General features: G+C 37.6%; 1 protein-coding gene across 1 annotated transcript in view; it reads right to left on the bottom strand.

The window, feature by feature from the left end:
• LOC103148160 (gamma-aminobutyric acid receptor subunit pi) overlaps positions 1-17692 on the bottom strand; it is a 43514-nt gene extending 25822 nt beyond the window's left edge. The window contains exon 1 of the mRNA XM_007566797.2: positions 17510-17692. Within this exon, the coding sequence (XP_007566859.1) occupies positions 17510-17667 (158 nt within the window). The 5' untranslated portion in view covers positions 17668-17692. The remainder of the gene's footprint in view (positions 1-17509) is intronic.
• Between the last annotated feature and the right edge of the window lie 3654 nt (positions 17693-21346).

Raw genomic sequence — 21346 nt, 5'->3', positions numbered from 1 at the left:
TGTTTCCATTAAAAGAGAAAAGCTATTAAAATCACAAGTGAAAATGTTTCTGCAAGCAATAAGTCATTAAAAAACTCACCACTTCATCCTTCTCATACCACTTCCTGCCTTCGTCTTCATCATTCTCGCCAGTAGTGACATCCGGTTACATCAGCCAAAAACTATTTTCTTCAAAATTGCCGTGTTTAGATTAAGCAAATTTATTTCCAAAATATCAAATTGTGAAATATTAAGACTAAAGGAAAAGAAGTTACTGCTAACACATAGGAGTGGTAAAATAGCAATGTGATGCTACAATTGTTGATAGAAAAAACAAAAAAAAAAACAATGACATTTATTAAAACTTTAGTAATTTCGACTATCTGACTTTGTTTGGCCAAATTTATGCCCAACACTACGTGTGCCTTCCATCATGCTCCTCCAATAACTATTTGACTTAATTGTCTAACATTTGGTCGAATGACTGAAACAGTGAGACGGTGCAGCTGGTCTTGGTAAATGATTAAAGTCTACCAGTCTTAAACTGTGAAAAACACAATACCATCATGTGCACAAAAATGACTTATCTGATTTTATTTGCACTATAAATCACAAACAAACATATTAATCTTCTCACTGTTCATGGCTAAGGTTACACTTCCCCGGGTTTCCAGTGAAGAGCACGCTTGTTGTTTCCTTGACAGCTGGCTGCAGGAAAGAGGAGGCAGCTCTTGTCTCTTGGCCAGACCACTGGAGGTAAAACATATTACTAGCTCAAACCTCCAGGTGTGCAGAAGAGTTGCATTCATCTTGAGCACTTTACCCATTAAATGCTATTAAACTTCTTATTTTCTTCTTTTAAAAAGAATATTTGATTTTGCAACTGTGCAATGGCATTTTGGAGCAAAAACTGCTATTGCTCTCATATATTGAGATTGTATTTTGCTGTGAAGGGACTTTCAAGCCTTCCTCAGACCTTTCAGCCATTTCACACACAGAGACACAGATACAGAAGCCAAGCCAACAAGAAGCCCTCCTGAGTTTGTGTAGTAGGCTTGTGTGCATAAAAGCAGCTGTTTCTCCCTTTCATGCTGTGGCAGTGAGCTCCCTAAGCTCCTCCACATGGGAGAGTAGCAGAAGTCCCCTCGACCAAATAAAGAAGATTTTCAGTCTTCATCTGTCCCCTGAAGTTAGAGGAGCCTCAGAAAAAGATTTTGACACAAGAAACAAAAAGCCTTATGTCATAAAAGATCACAGATCCTTACATCTGGGTTGAGATTCAAAGCAAAATGCACACGAGTAGAAACACACGCCTTCCCTTCACCAGTTAGAGAAAGTAGGATTCATGTAAATATATTAATCTGGGCAGAGAAAATAGGATCAAACAAACAGCAAAGAAGCAACAGTTTCACATATTTACTGTATGTGAAACAATCAAAAATGTAGAACATTTCCAGAAGCTTTAAATCCCTTTAAGCATTTTTTACATTCAAAGGGCATTTTCCACAAAAGCAAAATCTGAAAATTAAGGTTTTATAAGTAAATGTAGATCTGAACTTTGACTGGGCCACCCTAAGCTCTGAGTATCCTTTGGTCGTAACCATTTCTCTGTATCACTAGCTGTATGCTTAGGGTCATTGCCCTATGGAAGGTGAACTTTAACCCACGTCTTCAGTCTTTTGTGGCAACTAAGACGTCCTTTTCTAGAGTTGTGACACATTTTGCTCCATTCATCTTCCCATCAACTCTGACAGCTTAGAGCGGCACCACCATGGTTGTATAACAGCTTTTCACCACACGTAACATATTATAAACAGGCCAAAGTTCAGTTTGGGTCTCCTTTGACTGGAACATCTTCTTCCACATGGTTGCTGTTTCCTTTACAAACTTCCAACATTACATATCGCTCCTTTTCAACAATGCCCTCTTAGGTTTGTAGAGTAAATGGGTGAACAGTCAAGTCTTGGTAGATTTGCAGTTCTGTCACACCATTTTAATAAGGGATTGAACGATGCTCTGCAACAGGTTCAAAGGTTGGGATATTGTTTTATAACCTCTTGTTGTTCTAACCACTACAGTTTTACCCTTGACCTGTCCTCTGTGTATAAATCTGTTGTTTCCTTACACATTTTCTTAAACCGCTGGATTTATTCTGACAGTAAATTACAGAATTACAATATGGGAGAGGAAAAAGTAAGATCACTTACTGATAGAAATACATTTTAACTTGTAAATGTAGCCTTCATTCAGTTCTGTGGAAATTTAGACCAAATGCAGCTGTTAGGTTGTAAATTATGCTGAAACCCCTGAGTGGTGGGATTATGTAAAGTAGTGTCCATGGTGCAAAAACCTAAATGAAATGCAGACATATTTATGCATGAAATTTGTTTTTCTGTATCTATTCAAAATGTTTACGTAACTCTGCCCCTAATTGGGAAAAAAAACAAACTCAGAAAAAGACAAACCAGGAACAAAAATAACGTGCTGAGGTAATTAGTGTAGAAATTCGATTTTACCGCCGCAGGCAGAATGTTCATGTCAGTAATTTGCAGTGTCGATTTTAAATCTATTTGGATTTGGAAATAGAAGGTGTGGAAATATGAGGAGCAGAATAGTCCTCTCACTATGAGGACTATAGGAGCCAATTAGCTTTCTAATTGGAAGGAGAGACAAACACAACAGCAGAATGACAAACCTAAAAGGTCATGCTATGAGAACTCTATGTTTTAGGTAAAATGAGATAATGTTGTCTGAGTTGCAGAAAATTATCAATACCCAGGGTTAGACATGTTCCTAAAGCAACAGCGGAAATTTCCAGCATGTGTATTTTTTGCTGTTTGTTTAAAATGCCTTATTTTTATTTTATTTTTTTACATGTCCTCGTTCTGTCTTTCTTTGCTTGATTCTGACGTTTATTTTTAAAAAAGTGGTTGAAAGAGGAGCACAGGCACGTCAATGTCTCTGATTACGTTCTTAGGGAGTTTCTCACCTCGTAGTGCAGTCGTCTGAATTTGATTGGAACCAAAATTGCAACATTTGTTATATTTTCAGCTGGTGCTGTTCACATTCACACTGCACTGTCAAACAATCCAAACTCTCTAAAAGACCTGTTGCCCTCCTCGCCTGTGGTGGCGCTGCACCAATAACCAGTGAAGGAAACGTCATGTAAATCTCGTAAAAAGACACAAACCTCCTCCTTCACAAAAAGTAATAAAAGATGGAGTGTCCAATTTTAGCGGTTGTATGATTTTTCTTTTGTAAAAGACCATGAGTCATTTCTCCTGCAACTCGTTTATTTTAGATGCATTTACCCAGAATCCCCTGTGCTTCCTGCTTGGCGTTCACATATGCATCCGAACCACACCAGAGTTCACGTCATCCGAACTGAGACCGAGGTCTCCTCAGAGTTCGATTGCACATTCACACCTCCCCAAATGAACTGGACTTTATGTGCAAATGAGCTGGAGTTTAATTAAAGCAGATTAACAGGGCTAGTGTGAATGCGTCCGAAAGCCCCCAATAATCTGGAGATATGGAGCTCGATCAAAAGAACGAAAAAAAAAAGAAACAGAAAGAATAGAGCTGCTGCTTTTCCTCATAGAAATGATTCAGTTAAGTTGGTTGAAGTATTTCGTCAAAATGCCTTTTGGGCCACTCACTCTGGATGTTTCCCACTGGGAGGAGACGCTGGAGCACCAAGGGGATTATATAACCACTCTGGCCCAGGAACGCCTTTTTCCAGGATTAGCCAGAGAGTCTCATTGGGAAAAGATGATTCCTATATTACCTGTGACCTCATCAGCCTGATCTCAGACAGCCAGGAGACGACGCACAGAGACATTGTTTGTAGATCATGACTTTGTTTTGCATGGTAACATTGGAGGTTTGAAGATGCATGATGAGTGTCAAGGATAGTTTTTATCATTTATTTTCTTACACATGTTTATATTTTCATTCAAATTTACAAAATGCCCTTTCACTGCAGCGCAGCTTCCCGATAATGAAGAAAGTAAAGAGAGATTTCTATAAATTCTGCTATTATTCCCACTATTCTGTGCAGTAAGTAATAAAAGCAGAAAGATACTCCTATTGCATTTGTTTCAGTAGTATTTCTTTGAGAGCTGGACTCCTCTCCATAACTTGAAAGGCTCTTTATTCTCCATGCATATGCTGCTTCTACATTTAGCGTCTTTATTGGCCTCTGAGGTCAAATATAATCAGTAAAGAGATTCCATTGTTGTGGTAATCAACTACTTATGCATTTTAATATTTCCTAACTGAGGCATCCTCACATCATCTCAACACATACATATTTGCACTATCAACGCCTTCATGGCCACTTTAACCAATTACAGCAACAGAGTTTTGTGAATTTGGATATAATCTTAAATTGTGCAGCAAACTGATTAAATTTTTTATTTTTTTTTTTGCTGCTCATGTTCTCACTAAAACCAGGAATACAGAGAACACAACATTTCTAAAATCCTTACACCCTGCAGCTCAGGGAACAAACTTTAAATATGTTTGTTAGTTTATAAATCTCTGAATGATTATATAAATCGAAACTCATAGAGGCTCATGGCATTTAAATCATGCACAGTTGATATTATTACTACATGGCAGGATGGATCTTTGCATTCATTTTATCCCAAATTGTGACCCTACTATCTGGACTTTGCTAAAAGTGTGCAGGGAACATTTCAATGTGTGTACCCAACAAAGTGGCCATGTAAGTCATCTGCCAGTTTTGCTGGTAGCTCAGACTGACTAAGTCAGATTTTGTTATCCTGCCGTGGCTCACATCTAACTCTTGCCAGATAACTTTCTAGGAATCCCTTGTGAGTAATTGACTGAATATGTGAACTGTCTCCTCAGTGACTTCAACCCAAGCGGCTTGCTGGTAGTCATACCAGCAAGAGGTCTCCAGTTCCCTTCATTAATGCTAAAGAAAATTGTGCCCAGTGCGGCGAGATAATGCAATTTCCACACACTGCAAAACCCGAATGCAAATTAAAATGGCTTTTAGGGAAAATGCCTACCAGACATGAGGAAACTTTGACTTCTGAGAGCTATGCACCTTGTGGCTCTGGAATGATATCAGAAAACCCAGAATGAAAAACCTTCTGGTTTAATTGGACTGTTATATTCACAAAACTGCGGTCTAGTCTTGAATAGAAACTCAGGGGTTGTCCAGCATTTCTTTTACATTCAATTTTCCCCCTGAGCGCTGAAGTGAGGACGTGCCTTGTACTGTATGTGCTTCTGATTTGCAGTAGCATGACAAAACCAAAAGAGGAAGTATTCATTTACTGCTTCATAAAAGTTCTACTTCAATTCTTAAGCCATACCTAAAACGTCTGCTGACACTGATAAGTTTGTTGGCGACAGCAAAGTGTAAGGTAAACAAGCCTATAATACATTTACAGTTATATTCACAGTTGCATTTTGGATTATTACATAAGAAAAGACACAATAGTTCTGTCTGACTCTCATTCTCATCGTAATCTGCTGTGCAGCTGCTCTGCTATTTCTGCAACAAACTGTAATGTGTTTTCTGTCACATAAAGGTTAAATATGTGCTTCTGAAACCGGAGCAAACGCTTCAGTCTGACTGCTGGTACTTTGCTAAATACTGCAGGGAAGAACCAGAACTTTGAGAGAAACAAAACTGTGGCTTGTTCAAAACGTTGTCTGGAATGAGCTGGATGTTTTTACAGTTTCAAAATCATCTGAATGTCATCTGAAACACTGTAATTCAGCTGGCCTTGGTGGTGTGAATGGTAATTTACCACTATGCATCACGTGAGATAATGTGTAAGAAGGTGAAAGCAATATTTACTAAAAGCAGGAGATGCTTTAAGCTTAAAGTAGAAATGGGAGCTTGAGTTTTTGATGTTAACTTAAGTAGTAAAACCAAAAAATACTTAGACTAAAAATAGCGCTGTAAAGATTGACTTGGACTAGGCCAGGGTCTCTTGCTCATATCTGGTTTCTTCCCTACACATTTTCTCCCGTCTATCCAGCTAACCTGTCGCCTCGTTTTGTGTAACAATGATTTGGTGAGATTTTTCTGAAATCCTGCAGTCACAGACTGATGTAATTTTGCAGTTTGCATCCTGCAAGCGCTGTCGATGCGGCCTTTTCATTTAGCAATTACATCAAATGGCCTCAAAGGTAATCTGTGATCACTGCTGGAACATTTTCATCTCAGTTTCAAGGCAAAAGAGCAATTAGTAATGAGGAAAGTACCCATCCATAAAAATTCTAGCAGGATAATTAGCTGTGTTTTTATTTGCATGCTCGACGGAACAGACATATAAATGTGAAATGAATGCATCTTTATTAAACCTCTCTGCACATGATAACAGTGAGAGAGGAGTCAGCAAAGTTTTACTCAGCGCCACACGGGTATCAGGTGAAAATGAAACAAGAAAGTTAGTAATGTCTAAATGAGTAATGTCACAATGTGATCTGGGGTGAATGGCATCATAATTCAGCTAAAAGATTAAAGAAAAATTCAATTTTCAACATGCAAAATGCAATAATCTAAAACCGAGCTATGCAACAAAGAAAGGAAATTCTGTGACTTGCATAAGAAACTATAAAAAAGTCATGTCATCCACATAAAATATGCTATAAAAACTCTACTTAGTTTAAAGAATTTGAACACTAAGGAAGAAACTTTTACAGTTTCAGGATGAAAGAGTATTTAGACAGTCCTAAACCACCAAAGGAGCCAAGCAGGATCCTCAAAAGTTTCATTTTGGTGGATTAGTTAAGAAGCTGGGATCATTATCCTCAGTTTCATCAAAAGTGACTTTTTGGGGCATCTTCCTAAAAGGCAAAGGCAGTCATTAATTTCTTAGTATGTGCCCCCACGATGTCTGTAGAATATAATCTAAAGTCTAATTTCCTTTTTGGAGGCCTATTATAACCAACCAGCTTTTTTCAAAGGAAACTTCAACCACAGAAGACTTTCCAGGAGTAATTGGGAGAGACATGTCATGAAGACTACTGACCCCGGAAATGAGAAGGGAAAGTCACATTTGTGTTCACCACAGACAGACAAGATATTACGTAAAATAAAGGAATGATCAGAGGGCATGTTATGGAGGAGAAGCTTCTCACTAATACTGTAAGCAAAAAAAAAAACTTATCTTTTTATTTAGACAGCAGCGTTATTTTTGATTTGAACTTAAGAGTTTTCTTCTTTCAAAGTTAAAAAAAGCTCTTTGATTAGAGCTGCCTTTGATTAATTAAAACTGGAACATCATAAAGTGTAGTCTGTTTTTAAACCTGTCATCTTTTTCCTTTATCACTGGAATTTATTTTCTGTTGTGTTCTGCTTGATTGATGTTTTATTTTCATTCTAATCATGTAAAGCACTTTGAATTTGCTGAAAATGTACTCTACAAATAAAATTGTCTTGCCTTCGTTAAGTAAGATAATGTAAATAGTCAAGACTATTTGACATGCTGGGACTTAGCTGAGATGATTATTGAGCAGGGATGAAAATAGGTTCAGGCTAAATTTATCTTTTAATCCATCTCCTATGTGTTCCCTTCCTTGTGTCGGGTCTCCAGCAGCCATTGGACATCCAAAACAAACAGGTCCGGAAACACAGAGACTCTTTATTGCTAACTGTCTGACATGGAATTAAAGAAGGAATATCAGGCTAATTAGATTAATCAAAATCATTTCCATTTTCTTCAAATTCAGAACTTTATTATGTAATAAATGAATGCCTTTACATTTAAGTTAAACTGGGGCATATCTGTGGATGTATTTCAAGGTAACACTTCAAACATGCTGCTTCTTTGTATGAAATCCTTGAAAAATTGAATTCATGTGAGATATCAGGAAAATAATTGTGGACTTCCACATGTTTGTATCATACTTTGGTATAAAGATGTCACCTATAATAATTAAACACTCTGGGAATGTCCTGCCACCATATCGTTTAGAAGGTAGGTGGGTTGTGTGTCTCAGAGATGAAGATGCTTTGGAGAGAAATGGAAGAATTAACCTCAAAAGAAAAGCAAAAGACCTCATGAACAGGCTGGTTTGATTCACAGCTCTCTCCCGATATGGACTGAATGGCCCCTCCAAGAGGAAGATCCAGTTAACATCATAAAAACATAAAATCCAACATAAAAAAACAGATTATAGTTGGCAAAAACAACCATGAAGAAAACATTTATATTTGGAGATATTTCCTGTGGTTTGATGGACTAAAAATTATTTTAGCTAAATATTTTTAGTAACTTTCATTATTTTATAGATTGAAAAAATAATCTAAATACATCCAATGTACTGGATGAAGAGAGTAAAGCAGATTAAATGTTACATAATTATGGAAGTCACACAGCTCTGCTGCAGGTTTTTCTGCTCCAGCTTTCTGAACCATTAGTTAGTGGTTCAGTCACACCAGGGATCTTTGCTGTTATCTTAAGATTATTTGGAAATAAAGGCTGTAAAGGCTTGATGTCAAACAGAACCAAAGCTCTGGATTTAACATTGAGTGAGCTGCTCTGGTTTTGAAGGAGAAACAAAGTGAAACTCTGTGATCATGAACATGTGCTGCTTTATTAAATCTCGCTTGACACAACCTCTGATTTAGGACCTCAAAGGAAGACTAGAATGTGATATCTGCTTAGTATTAATTAAAAGATACTACAAAGCTTTATTGGGGCACGGGGCATTATCCGTGGCTCCAGGTTTGTTGCGTTTTATTGTAAGACGATCCTTAGAGCTTTACATGCACTGTACATTCAACGTCAATTTTCTATATGGAAATTCAATTTCATATCTAAATTAGGAACAGAAACCTAAAAACAGAGTTTTAGTTCTTTGTTACACAGAAGGCACTCCCTTTTTAAGAGTTAAATACTGAATTTCAGGGCCAATTTTAAGAGAAAATGGTCTAATTTTCAGAGTTGATTAATTAGTTCTTGAATATTTTTGTCATTTTATTCATAAATCAGCCCTGTATTCAAAGAAACAGGGCAGAAATTATGAAAAGAAACAAGAACATGCAAGTGCAAAGTTAAATTAGAATATCACTGAGAAGCTGAATCATGTACAGAAAGTAAAGAGACTTTTTGAGTGGTTTATGTTTATTTTCATTAAGAGTGGAGGGACTGATTGCTTAAAAGTATATCCCCTATAATCTTTTAAGATTCTCAGTGCAGCAGAATCCAAGGTTTTATTAACAATTCCTTGACATTTATAGTTCATTCAGCATGTGGAGCTTCATAAATTCAGATCAAACCAGTTTTCACCATGATGCCACCAATATGCTTGGCGGTTGGAGAAAATGTTCAGTGACTGGTGTTTGTCAAAAAACCTGAGGAATTAAATAACTAATATTAGCACATATGTAACTCTGGATTTCATTCATTGTGAACATTGGCTTCATACGTCACCTGATACGCCTAATAATCTAATAATATCTATTTTGGACGTCATATTTGCGTCTCACATTGTTCATTGTTCCCTGATGAGATATTTTTTCTAGCTTGCAGCAGAAACCTCTGGCTGATCCAAATCATCCTGGCTGAACCAGTGGGTGCTGATATGGCTGTGAGCCCCACGGCACACAGAGAGAGAGCTGCAGCCCTGACCACCGCTTCCCTCTTATTTGACCTCTTTGACATGATTATCCATGTGACCCTATCTGCACTCTCTGACAAGGATATTTCAAGCAATGCACAATCTTAGCTGACTGAACAATTTTTTAAAGTGTCAGGGTATCAGCAAATATTTGCATTATTTTTGCAGAATATTCCCGTTTACTCAGGACCCCTATTTTCCTGCAAAATATATCACCTGGACTTCCATGCAAACCAACCAACTTACTTGGTTGTCTTGTCAAGACGTTGTCCAGATGGATAAATTAACTCTCTACTCTTGGTCCTGTTCATTTCCTCTGTCATGCAAACATGTTAACATTCTACAGAAAAAGATTAGGACCACTTGAAAACAAAAATCTGACTTTAATCTTTGGAGACCAAAAGTCAGAGAAATGATTTTTGAGATTTAACTCAGAGGAAAAGTCATCAGTCTGACTTTTTTCTAGAAATAAAACAACTAGGAAAGGCAAATATGATCATCTATGACCATCTCTCTCTAAAACTAACGCTTTGAAGTTTTACCATGCTATGTAAGTGAAATCCTGACATAGCAGAGAATGTTACAACCCTGCCAGGGTCGCACATATCTCCATTATTCATTAACCTACACTGCCAGATATTACTCCATGAAAATATGTATACAGTTATGCTAAACGAATGAGCATTAGTTCTGTATCCACCTCTCTGATGTCATGCAGGGTCACGCACAAGGAGATCATTTGGTACCACAGCCACTACAAACAGGACAAACTCAATTAATACCCTTTTCATGTATGGATTACATGAAGCTGAAACGAGTCTAATTGTCAGCAAAGTGGGGCTTAGATGTTCTGGTTTACTCTCACGGTGAAAAAGCCTCCTTGTTTAATTAATTGGTTTATTATTTGACTTTGGGTAAGCGTCCCAGCAGGCCTTGCCTCCGTCTGTCTCTCTGTGTTAATGTCATGAAAGACTGGCGGTCTGTCCAGAGTACACTCTGCTCCTCTGCTGGCGTCGTCAGGGGAAAGGTTTAATAGAATGGATATAAATACTTTTAGAAGAAAAATACTATTAAAAAAAAACACAAACAAGCAGAAATTTATTTTGATTTGTAAACATTAGACAAAGTAGATTTGTGTTAATATTTTTGGATCCATAAAAGCTTTCGTAAAGATAGGATTTATTAATCTATTTCATATACACTGACAGGAAATCTCAAAAAAGCAAAACTAAACCAAAACATGGCAGCAGCTTGGTGCACAAGTATTTTCTGAATCCTTAACAGAAAAGGATTAAAAACATAATAACCCCTAAGTGACGGTTATGTGGATGAAAGCACTGCCTTTACCTCTGAGGTCTGAGTAAAAAGAGCAGACCGGTTGCTCAAATCATATCACTTATTTCAACCAAGGTACATGAAAAGTCATCTCTGACTCCAAACTGTCAAATCCTGCAAGGGCTGCTTCAGCAAAGGCTCACACCAGGAGCCACTCAGCTGAGAAGAGAAAAATAAGGCTGTGCATTTCACACTGGTTCATCCAGAGATCGGGAAAATGTTTCCAGATCTAATGAGTCTCGCTTTCAGCTGTAACATTTAGATAGTAGGGTCAGATTTGTGAACAACATTAAAACATGGATCTGTTCTAGCAGAAAACCTCAGAGATATGATGGAACAGGAGAATAAATGTTCATATGACAGATCCACATCAACTGCATGATACTGTGATGTTAACCTTTTTGAGTCTACGACTCAGAATCGATGCGGCTCAAAAGCAAAAGGGATTCTAACCTGCAACTGAGACAGAGACTAGAGTATTTACTTTGTCAGTATTAATTTAATATATCAGACCTGTTCAGGTGTGAGCTACCAGATAACTGTGTATTTTAAGAAAGTGATGCCATCACAGTAACTGTGTTAAACAGAGCCAAAATCTGAATGATGCAAGAATTTTAGGTTTTTCTACTTCGGATTTTTTTTGTCAGAAGTAATCATTAACTTCTGTGGTAAATGGTTAAATATAGTCCACAAACTATTCCCAATGCGTCTTCCCAGCAGCCTGCCATGTTTGTTAACTCAAGTTTTTTTCTCAACAGGTTTTGCAAGACAAATGGATGTTGCTCAATACTGGGTTACACTGTTAATCCTGTTATACGAATAACTTTTTATCATCTAAGGATTTGAAAATTGGCTGATAATTTTAAAGTCTCGCCATGTGAACCAGATAAGCTTTTCTTGTTATTTTTTTTCAACTTTGGATATAAAAAAATTGTACTACTACTCTGATGTATCTGTACAATACCCTTTGAATGTGGGAAAAGCACAATACATTATAGCAGCTAGCTTGATTCTGCACAATAGTGTCACCAAAACTAGAATCAATTTTTCCTCAGCTGTACTAAGCAGGTGAAGCTGGTGTGTATTAACTCAATGATTTTAAGAGCTTTAGTTGTTTTAGTTCAGTTTTAATCCTAGTGCAACAAATCTCAATCTGCAGTTTTTAACGATAAGAAGCTGAATTGGCCACCAAGAATGAAATTCCTGGGATTAACAAAACATTTCTGCTCAGAGGGGAATAATAGGCAAGGCAGAGCAATTACAAGAGAGTTCACAACTACCACCAAAACCCACACAATCTACTCAAAACTGTCCCTGACCTCATATCTATAGCTATATCTACTACTAGCTGTGGTTGCTCTTTTAAATGGGGCATTGATTTCATTGGGGAACGGCTAACAAAATGCAGTTTCATATAGACAAAAAAAATCCACTGGTGGTTTTACAAATGACTGTACTGGTCCCAAGTGATGGGAGTGAAAGAAATCTATGAAATGAAACCTGGTTTTCAATCTATTTTTTTAAATATTTGAACAGTGTGGCTGGAACATGTCAACAACAAAGATCAAGAGAGACAAAACATCGTTCAGACCTGAACACTGAGTGAGAAAAAGAGAGTAAAGATTGCAAAAATACTAAATCAGGAAACAAGTTTCTCCACACACCTGGAAAAAGAATTAAATTCACATAAGAATAAAAAGTTTTCAGTTTAAAATCAAAAACTGTCAATGTAATGTGAAACTTTGATTAGTTTTGCAAGAATGAAAGCCTCCTCATTATTTAGCTGTCAGGAAAGTTGTGATCAAAAGCTCATCTCTGTTGATCTGACTCCAACAAAGTCAGAAAGCTGACTTGAGACAAGCCAATAATATTCCCCTCCAGAGCATAAATCAAAACCACATCACAAAACACAGAGTTGTGCTCAACCAAGTAAAAACCTGCAACCGTGCAAGAAACTCCATCAAGCCTTTTCCAAAAAGAGAAAACAGATCTTGATCTCATGCTGTAGCAAATGTGTGGGGACATTTACAGCCACAAATGAGAGTTTTTTTAAGTACAATTAGTCAACTTTGCTTTTGATAAAGTTTGTAATTTACAAGAAAGGTTTTCAGGACTTCAGGAAAACTTGATCACAATCAAACACCTGGAAGCATTTTCTAAGAATCCAGCTGGAAATCCATCACTGAATGCAGAATTGATTTCTAATGGAGGCTGATTAGCTCAATTCATTCTCATCTTGCTGCTGTATCCATTTGACACAAACACAGACAAAACAGAATTGGAAAGGATTAAAAAAAAAAACATTTAGGATTTGTAAATCCTGCAGCTGAAATATAAAAGTAATTCCCCGTTTGTCACCCATTTGTAGGTGAAAAACACTGGATATTAAGTTTATGATTGGAGCTTTTAGGTAACAGCAGGTTCACTGGTACATTTTGAAACTGGAAAAGTTGTGGTTGTATTTTTAAGAGGTTTTAGCATGAAGACTGAAGTCAGTATTAAGGCCATGTTGCCTTAACTTCAGTGGTGTTATCTTCTTTTAAGTGTTGGAATCGGTGATGTGACAATAGCGAGAGCCCTGGAGCATTAACTTGTCCAAATCAGTTCACTTGAGGAAAACCCTTTAAAACCTTTGTGATGAAGCACTTTGTGAATCCACATTTCACTTACAAGACACCAGAAACTCAGGTGACAATGCCTCCCTGTTCAAATTGCCTCTGAATCCACACCATTTTGATATTCAGCTCACTGTTTTGAAGTTAAGAAGAAGATTATGCAACAAAGTTGTCTTAAGAAATATATTTTCAACGAGGTTTAGGACAGCTGGGTGATACTAGCATGTGTGTAGATTATTCTCCAGCAGGGTCTGCAGCTCCAGTGTTTGACTGCCACTATGCAACATTTAGATGCATCTCTGCTCCAACAGGCGAATCAAATGAGTGGTTAATGACCGAGCCTTTGTAACATTTGCTGATACACTAAGAAGGAAACTTAAAAAATCCAACTAAAAGGCAATAAAGAATCATGGGAGAAGGTTTAGTTTGAAAAGATATTTTCTAAAAGGTATGTTTGGCACAAGAACAACACTGCAGATCTTCAAAAACAACACCATGCACATTAAAACTAGAAGTCTGCAGCAGGGAATTAAAGCTGCACCCACAGTTCTCTATGTTTTAGATTTTTCTCTGCTTCATCATCACACCTGAATCAAATGATTGTGTTGCCTCCAGTGCTGCAGAAGGCTGTTAATCACCCATTTATTTAAATTAGATGCATGGAAGCAGTGAAACAAGTAAAAATTGGAGGGCAGTGGGCCCTTCAGGGGCTGGTCGAAAACCTCTGGTCTACAACAGAAAAAAAGAAAAAAATATCTGGTATGTTTTACACGTTTCTTGCATTTGGGTTAAAACCGCCTATGCAACCAATACCTTTGCTGACTCTGGGGAAATTAAGGTAATCCTATAACTTATTTATGTTTACAGATTGCCTCAAACTCTGATGATGAAAAGAATACTTTAGCAGCAGTTGAAATGTTTTTGAAAATGCATTTAAAGTTTAATATATGCTCTTTATGCAGCATGCGGAGGAAATGTTCTTTTATATCCAAGCTATTTTGGATGAGAACAGCAGATGATGTTTTATCACATCAAACGTGACACACAGGCTTGGATAAATTTGTCTACAAAAACTGTTATTGATTGTTTTATTTATTAATTTAGTGCCAAATTACAACAAAATTGGCAGTGAATGAGCTCCAAAAGCCGTCAGATGAGGGTTTGGAGCCTGGGTCCACGTAGCTCTCCATCTGGCTCAATATTACCATGCAGAACGAAGGATTGCAAGCATTTAACCAATACAAACAACAAAAAGCTGACAGCACTCCAAATGAACTATACTGCTCCATAAGCACACTCCTTCAGGGGACGTGTGGAGTCACAACAGGGACAAAAATTTGCCTCTTTTTAAAAGCAACCATATGATTTGTGTTTGTTTTAGGCCCAGTTGGCCAGTTATTAGATTTTCTGCTGAAGGGAACATTTCTGATGCTCTTTCCTCTCATACATTTGACTCGCTTCATGAATTTTTAATTTCTTGCTTAAACTTTGAATTTTTAACTTTCTTTTGATCTGTTTGTACAATATGAGTTATGAAGTTTCCCCCACCGTCGCTGTGTTGCATTAAATGAAGAATCTTTTAACCTGTTTTAATGCGTCAAAGCCGAGTCCAACTTCCTCGGATGACAGACTTTATTTACCTTCTTGAGATGTGATCTTTTACCTGTCCTCTTCAATTTTGTTCTTTGTACTCTGGGACAGAACAATCGTGAGTGTCTCAGTGAAAAGAAGAGCAGATGAAAGAATCTGAGACTTGATTGACAGCGACGCATCTGGAAACGTTCCTTTAGTCGGTGGTATCCTGCATCCTGAGCGTTAAAGGAAAACATCCACTCCACACATTTCACGCCGTGGTCATACACGCTTTACTTTGCTGCAGCTTTAAGCCTGTAAAGTTTGTATCGGCTTCCTTCTTCCCTTCTCCAATGTCACTTTTGTTTTCTCTCCTCAAGCTGCGCTGCATTTAAATTCTCCTTGCGAAGCGCAGAGCTCTCTGCTGATCACAGTAAACTATCGAAGGATTCGGAGCTGAGCACCAAAGCGCTCTGCCAATATTCTCTGGAAGAGGCGGAATTGACATCTCTGCATTTGTAAGACTTGCAACTTTAAACTTGTTCATACTGCGGTTAGCCAAAAATAATGCTAACTCTTCTCCAATGGGAATGGAGATTACCCTGAATGAATGAATAACTGGCTGCATGGTGGTGCAGTTGGTTGTGCTGTGGCCTTGCTCCAAGATGGTCCTGTTTTTTGTTTTTTTTTTAATCCCAGTATTTTCCAGGGTCTGTCTGCATGAAGTTTTCATATTCTCCCTAATCATGCATGGCTGATCTCTGAGCTCAAACATCAGTGATGGAAGAAAACATCATCTATAACTTTCTACGTTCCAACATATAGTCATGTGGCTGAATGAGGCCCTTTGATTGGCTGGACGAGCTCATCCAAAGTCTCGAACTCATTCTCAAAGAGCTGGTTGTGGCAGAATGTAGAGACACAACTACCTGTTGAGAAAGTGTTAACATGTTGTAGCTTTTTCTTCATTTGGTTAGTTCTTAAGATTAAATATTTAAGATGGTCAGCTTTGGTTTACTGTGCTCTGTAGCTTTCTGTCATTTAACTATTTAATGCATTGGCCTTTAAAAAAACATCTGGTTAAAAATAAAACTGGGGCAGGAATGAAAATTATACAAACTTCTCCTCACACCAGCGCAACACTGTGCATAACTAATTTGTTTTCTTTTTTACTTTACTTTTGATTAATGCATCTTACTGAGCAGTTTCTCCGAGACAAAATCCATATTTAGAAAATAATGTGTTTTATAGTGAGGGAACTTAAAAATAAATGTATTAATTATTTTTAGTTTTATTTCTTAATACATTTAACAAAACAAACTTGTTAAATTGCGTGAAAAGAGGAAGTTAATCATAAATTTTACTGCAGTTATACCCACAGATAATGACATTTTTCCAGTAAGTGAAATAATCTCAGTGGAACTGGTACTTTTGTAATTATATTAAGGAATTAGTAGATTAAATCAAGCTCTTGTGTTAAATTACTTGTAACTTCATTTTGACTAATTTCAGATGTACTAAGTTATTATGCACTAGAAACTAGACCAAAAATACTAATTATTTTGTTTTTTTGCAGAGATATTTGTCTGAAACTTGTCAAATGTTATAAGTGTTGTCCTACTGCTAAAGTGGAAAGTGCAAGAGTTACAAACAACTGAAGAACCTGACCCAAATGAAAGAACGGTCCAGACATGGCCTAAAATCTGGTCTCGGATATCAGGAACCAGACCGAAGACTCACGATCCTTCTCTGTTTCTCTACTTCTCCTTGTCAGCTAACACACATGCAAAATTAATTCATCACATCTCCGAAGAGTTCACATGCACACATTTGATGACATGCTTGTGCAGCAGAAAACCTGCTGCAGCCCCATAATGCTGCATTTGATTGTGCAAAGAGAGGCAGCGCTACACAGGGAAGATTCAGTGAGAACCAGACGACGGTGTGGAAGCTGCACTCTGTGCCTGGAAAGTACAATGCAGACAGGAGAGGCAGCTCCTCACAGTAGCAGGCAAATGTGCACCAAAACATCCAATCACTCTCTCCTTATGACCTCGGCGGGGATTATAACCCCAATTGTATTCAGTGATGGATGCATGTAGTGCTGGATCCTTCCTCATCAGTTCTGCTCAGCAGTGTTATAAACGTGGCAGTGGAATTTCAAAGCGTCTTCTTGCCTGATGCATGAGGAGTCGGTGCTGAGCGCTGACGGTTCAAGGGAAAATGAAACCACATGAGAATGCCTCCACCTCCTCCTCGGCTCTCTGCATCACAATTTTTGGCCTTGTACCAAATAACAATCTGACATGACTTGATTATGCTCCCTGGCTCTTAATAGAGCGTTGTTGGCGGTTCATCCCACTGGTTATATTTCTCTTATCTATTTGCAGCCTTACCTGCTAATGAGGAGGATGGTGAGCACAGTCCCTCCAGACACGGAGTGAGCCATGGCTGCAAAGGAGGGAAGACGCCTTGTTGAATTTATCTGCAATGAGAAAACACAAAGATCGTTTATTTGAGGGGACTGGACTGTAACTGTCACTGACAACTGCATAATTTGTTGAATTTAAATGAAGTTCTAGCAGACCTGCAGCTACCAGACCACTGCTGCAGATGGTCTGTGTCCCATTTCCTATTTTGAATCTTAACGATCCAAAGTTTCACGGATATCGTCTACTTAGATATGTCTCCAAGGTAACGACGGTTTCTCTGCGACTTTGGGTTCCTTCACAGACATTGAAATGGAGCACAGTCTCTCCAATGGCTTTAAAAAAATCACGCTGCAGAAAGTAGCAGTGATGATTCACCTCGGGGACACGCTGTCAACGGCAAAATGACCTCGTTAATGACTTCACCCCAACTTTAACACTGGCACTGAGCTCAAGACTTGGCTGGGAAAGTGCTTCCCTTGTGGAGGACGGCTCTTGGTGCATACGTTCCCGTGCTCCCAGTCTCTACCTTCAGTAAGATAAAACCAGAAACGGAGAGAAAAACCCTCAGAGGCCAGAAAGACTTAACGGCTGAGAGCCAACAGACGGATGGAAAGCTGGAACGAAGAAAAAAAATATTGTGAAGCAGAAATAAAACTTTAGCACTGAGTCATTAGCAGGACTGACAGTGATGTGACTCGGTCATATGATTGTGCATCTGCCACATATCTCTGTGGGGAGATCCACAGAGATATGCAACTATCCACAAAGTCATTCTTTGCACGTTTGACACTGTATCAGACAGTTTGATCACTGACACAGAATTTTTGGAGCCGTCAAATGTTGTCACAAATACATAGACATAATTTAAGGACACGTTACAGATGTTTGTGAAGCAAAACTGATGAGAAATGAAGCCTTTTTCAGACTTTTCACTGTTTTAATTCACCCATAAAAGCTGATTAATTATGTATAAATAATAACAAAACTGGCAAGTCCATAACTTGTTGTTTTTCCAAACATAGTAATGACTGCATTTTTGCTTTTTTTATAGGTTTGATATGTGGACATTTAAATAAAAACCTTCATAGCTGGTGACTACATTTGATTACGATAAATAAAATACCAAGAATGGCAAACAATATGGTTCTTCTTCTACTGAAAAGTCTGAAAACATTGAGTTGGAATCCGATCACAGCCACTCTCCTGGCCATAATCTCCACTCACTGAAGCAGCCAGACTTTTAAAAATGAAGGCAAACAAGGATGCACTTATTTGTGGACAGGTGCAAGGACTTCATATGGAAATAAAGGTAAGATCATTGAATTTTAATAAATTTAACCTTATTTAAAATATTCTCTTGTTTTGTCTTGCTAAGATATTTTTTTAAATATGTAATTTATTAAAGAATGAATAACATAACAATGTTTCAGTTAAGGTCAAAATTTAAACATAAGCTTGTATTTCTGTTTGTGAATGTTTTCACATCCATCTCCAGAGGATTGAACCACACATCATGTCACTGTTTGAAATTTTATGAAACCTCATAGAAAACCAGGCTTCAGTCGGCTTAGGCTGGCAGAAAGGCAGGAGATAAATATTTTATTCTGTGGGCTTGCTTTTGTAATCTAAAATGTGCTTTTTGTAAGAATCACATTGTTGTTTCCAGTTTTGGTGGAAATTTGTGTAAATCTCTGTTTCAAATAAGTCCATCTCCTGACTCCTTTATTCCAGACATAACCAGCTGTTTAACAAATTAAGATAAAACTTTGACAATGTTTTACAGATATTTGTATTTCTTTTTATATTTTAGAAAAAAAATAAGAGAAATCTCTGAAGTATTACATTCCTCCAAACTTTGCAAACTTACCACTCAAATATAATATTCACAATCTGGTGAACATTCATCTACGTCCTCTCTGACTCTTTTCCTGTACAGTGAATGTTCACGTTTCAGTTCACAGCCATGCAGTCTCCACTTGAGAACCTTTTATGCTAAATAAATAAACAAAAATAAGGCTACATATAATATTCAGTTTATGTAAAATGTTTTCTGGACTTTTTGCACTGGCGTGTAAACACTGTAGTAAAATCTGGGCTGCAAATCAGAGTAATTATGGAGGGGGAAGAGTTGGGGGAATTTAGCAGAATTATTTAACATGAAGTGGGCCTAGATACATAGTTTAATTCAAAAAACACATTAAAGACTTGGCTCCTGTTAACATCGTGTCAAACGTTCTGGTTTGCATGTAAAACATTAGTATTAGATTTTATAAATGTTCATTTTTACACTGACTTTGGCTCCAGCAGTTACTGTATATTTGCAGCTCAGCACGGCTTTAAAAGGCTGATTCTTTCACCTGGAAGTGACCCAGCTGACAAATTACAGCACTTTGCAATGACCTGATGAGCCATTTAAAGGGCCAGAATTATCACTTTGCAGCCTACGTTGAAAGGCTTTATACGAAAGATCATAGAAATTATATTCTGATGCATGAGGACTGAGAAAGAGCATTGAAGTTCCCTGATGCTTCTTGCAAAATCATTTTGATTTATCCACAATGGAGGGTGGAATTAAATGTCTGAATTACCTCCTGAGCATTTAGTTACAGTCCAACAGAGACCTGCTAATGACAGAATCATTTCATTTAGGTGAGTTGGAACAGAAACTTCACCATGTTGCTTCAGTTCATTAAGATTTGCAGGTAGTTAATTATCTCCTTTGGTTCTACTACAACCTTCCAGCCTAGTCTGGACTTTGACTGGGCCACTGGAACCCCTTCCTCTCTGCTCTGTTCTAGATTTTCCGCTCTGTTTGAGATCATTGTCCTGTTGACGACCCAGTTTAGGATTGCTTTATCCTGCTGACAGATGGACTCAAATCAAAAACATGTTGTTCATTGTGGTTAAACTTCTCTATATTTGTCTCATTTCATTAAAGAATAAAAGATAAAATACTTCTCATTTCAACTCCTGATGGTTTTTATTTACAGATCCATCCAGAAAAGATTGGCACTGTCTTACATTTTTTTGCATTTGTAAAAAAAAACTCATATTAATGAAGATTGATGGACTTCAAACAGTTTGGAAATGAGATTATACTTTTTTCCAGATTGCATATCATTTGCTTCTCTGAGATCATTGTTGACGTATTTCCACCTTGATGTTGTATCAACTCTCCGTCAGATTATGCAGATCAGAAAACTGGCAAAATTCCTGGTTTTAAAATGTGTCACAGAGATGATGATCACTTAATAAAGTGATGTAATTAGCAGCAGCTGGCAGCTATTTTCCACCTTAAATGTAATCAGTGAAGGGACACACAGCAGTTCACTCAAAGCTTTTCCATTTCAACACTGCCAGTTTCAAGTCCGCTAACCATCTTTGCACAGTTTAGGTTTCAGATGAAAACCATTCTAGAAGTCAGTAGAGAGTAGATCATTTTTCAAAGTGAAACTGCTTCGTCAATGAATGCAAACCTGGGCCATTCATCAGAGGACCAGAGGAAAGGAAACACTGAGCAGAACCAGTAACTGAGCTAATCAGCTCTGTAAATTTACAGCAAATTACTTCTGGGAATTCAGCAATGTTCCTGACACAGCACCATTACAGAGAGCAGCTACTTACACCACTACAATTAGTGAAAACATTTTTTTTTTAAAGTAGGCTACAAATGAAAATGCATGCTTGGAATGGGTAATGCTGCGTGTGAACTTTAAATTATATAACTTAGATGAATAATAAGATGAATGCGTGTAAAACCAAAAAGCAATAATCACAAAGGCAAGCTTTTTGAGAGCGGCT

The sequence above is a fragment of the Poecilia formosa genome, unplaced genomic scaffold (assembly GCF_000485575.1).
Source record: "Poecilia formosa unplaced genomic scaffold, Poecilia_formosa-5.1.2 Scaffold199, whole genome shotgun sequence".
Classification (NCBI taxonomy): domain Eukaryota; kingdom Metazoa; phylum Chordata; class Actinopteri; order Cyprinodontiformes; family Poeciliidae; genus Poecilia; species Poecilia formosa.
Note: the sequence above shows the minus strand (reverse complement) of the source record. Positions and strands in the feature narration are given on the sequence as shown.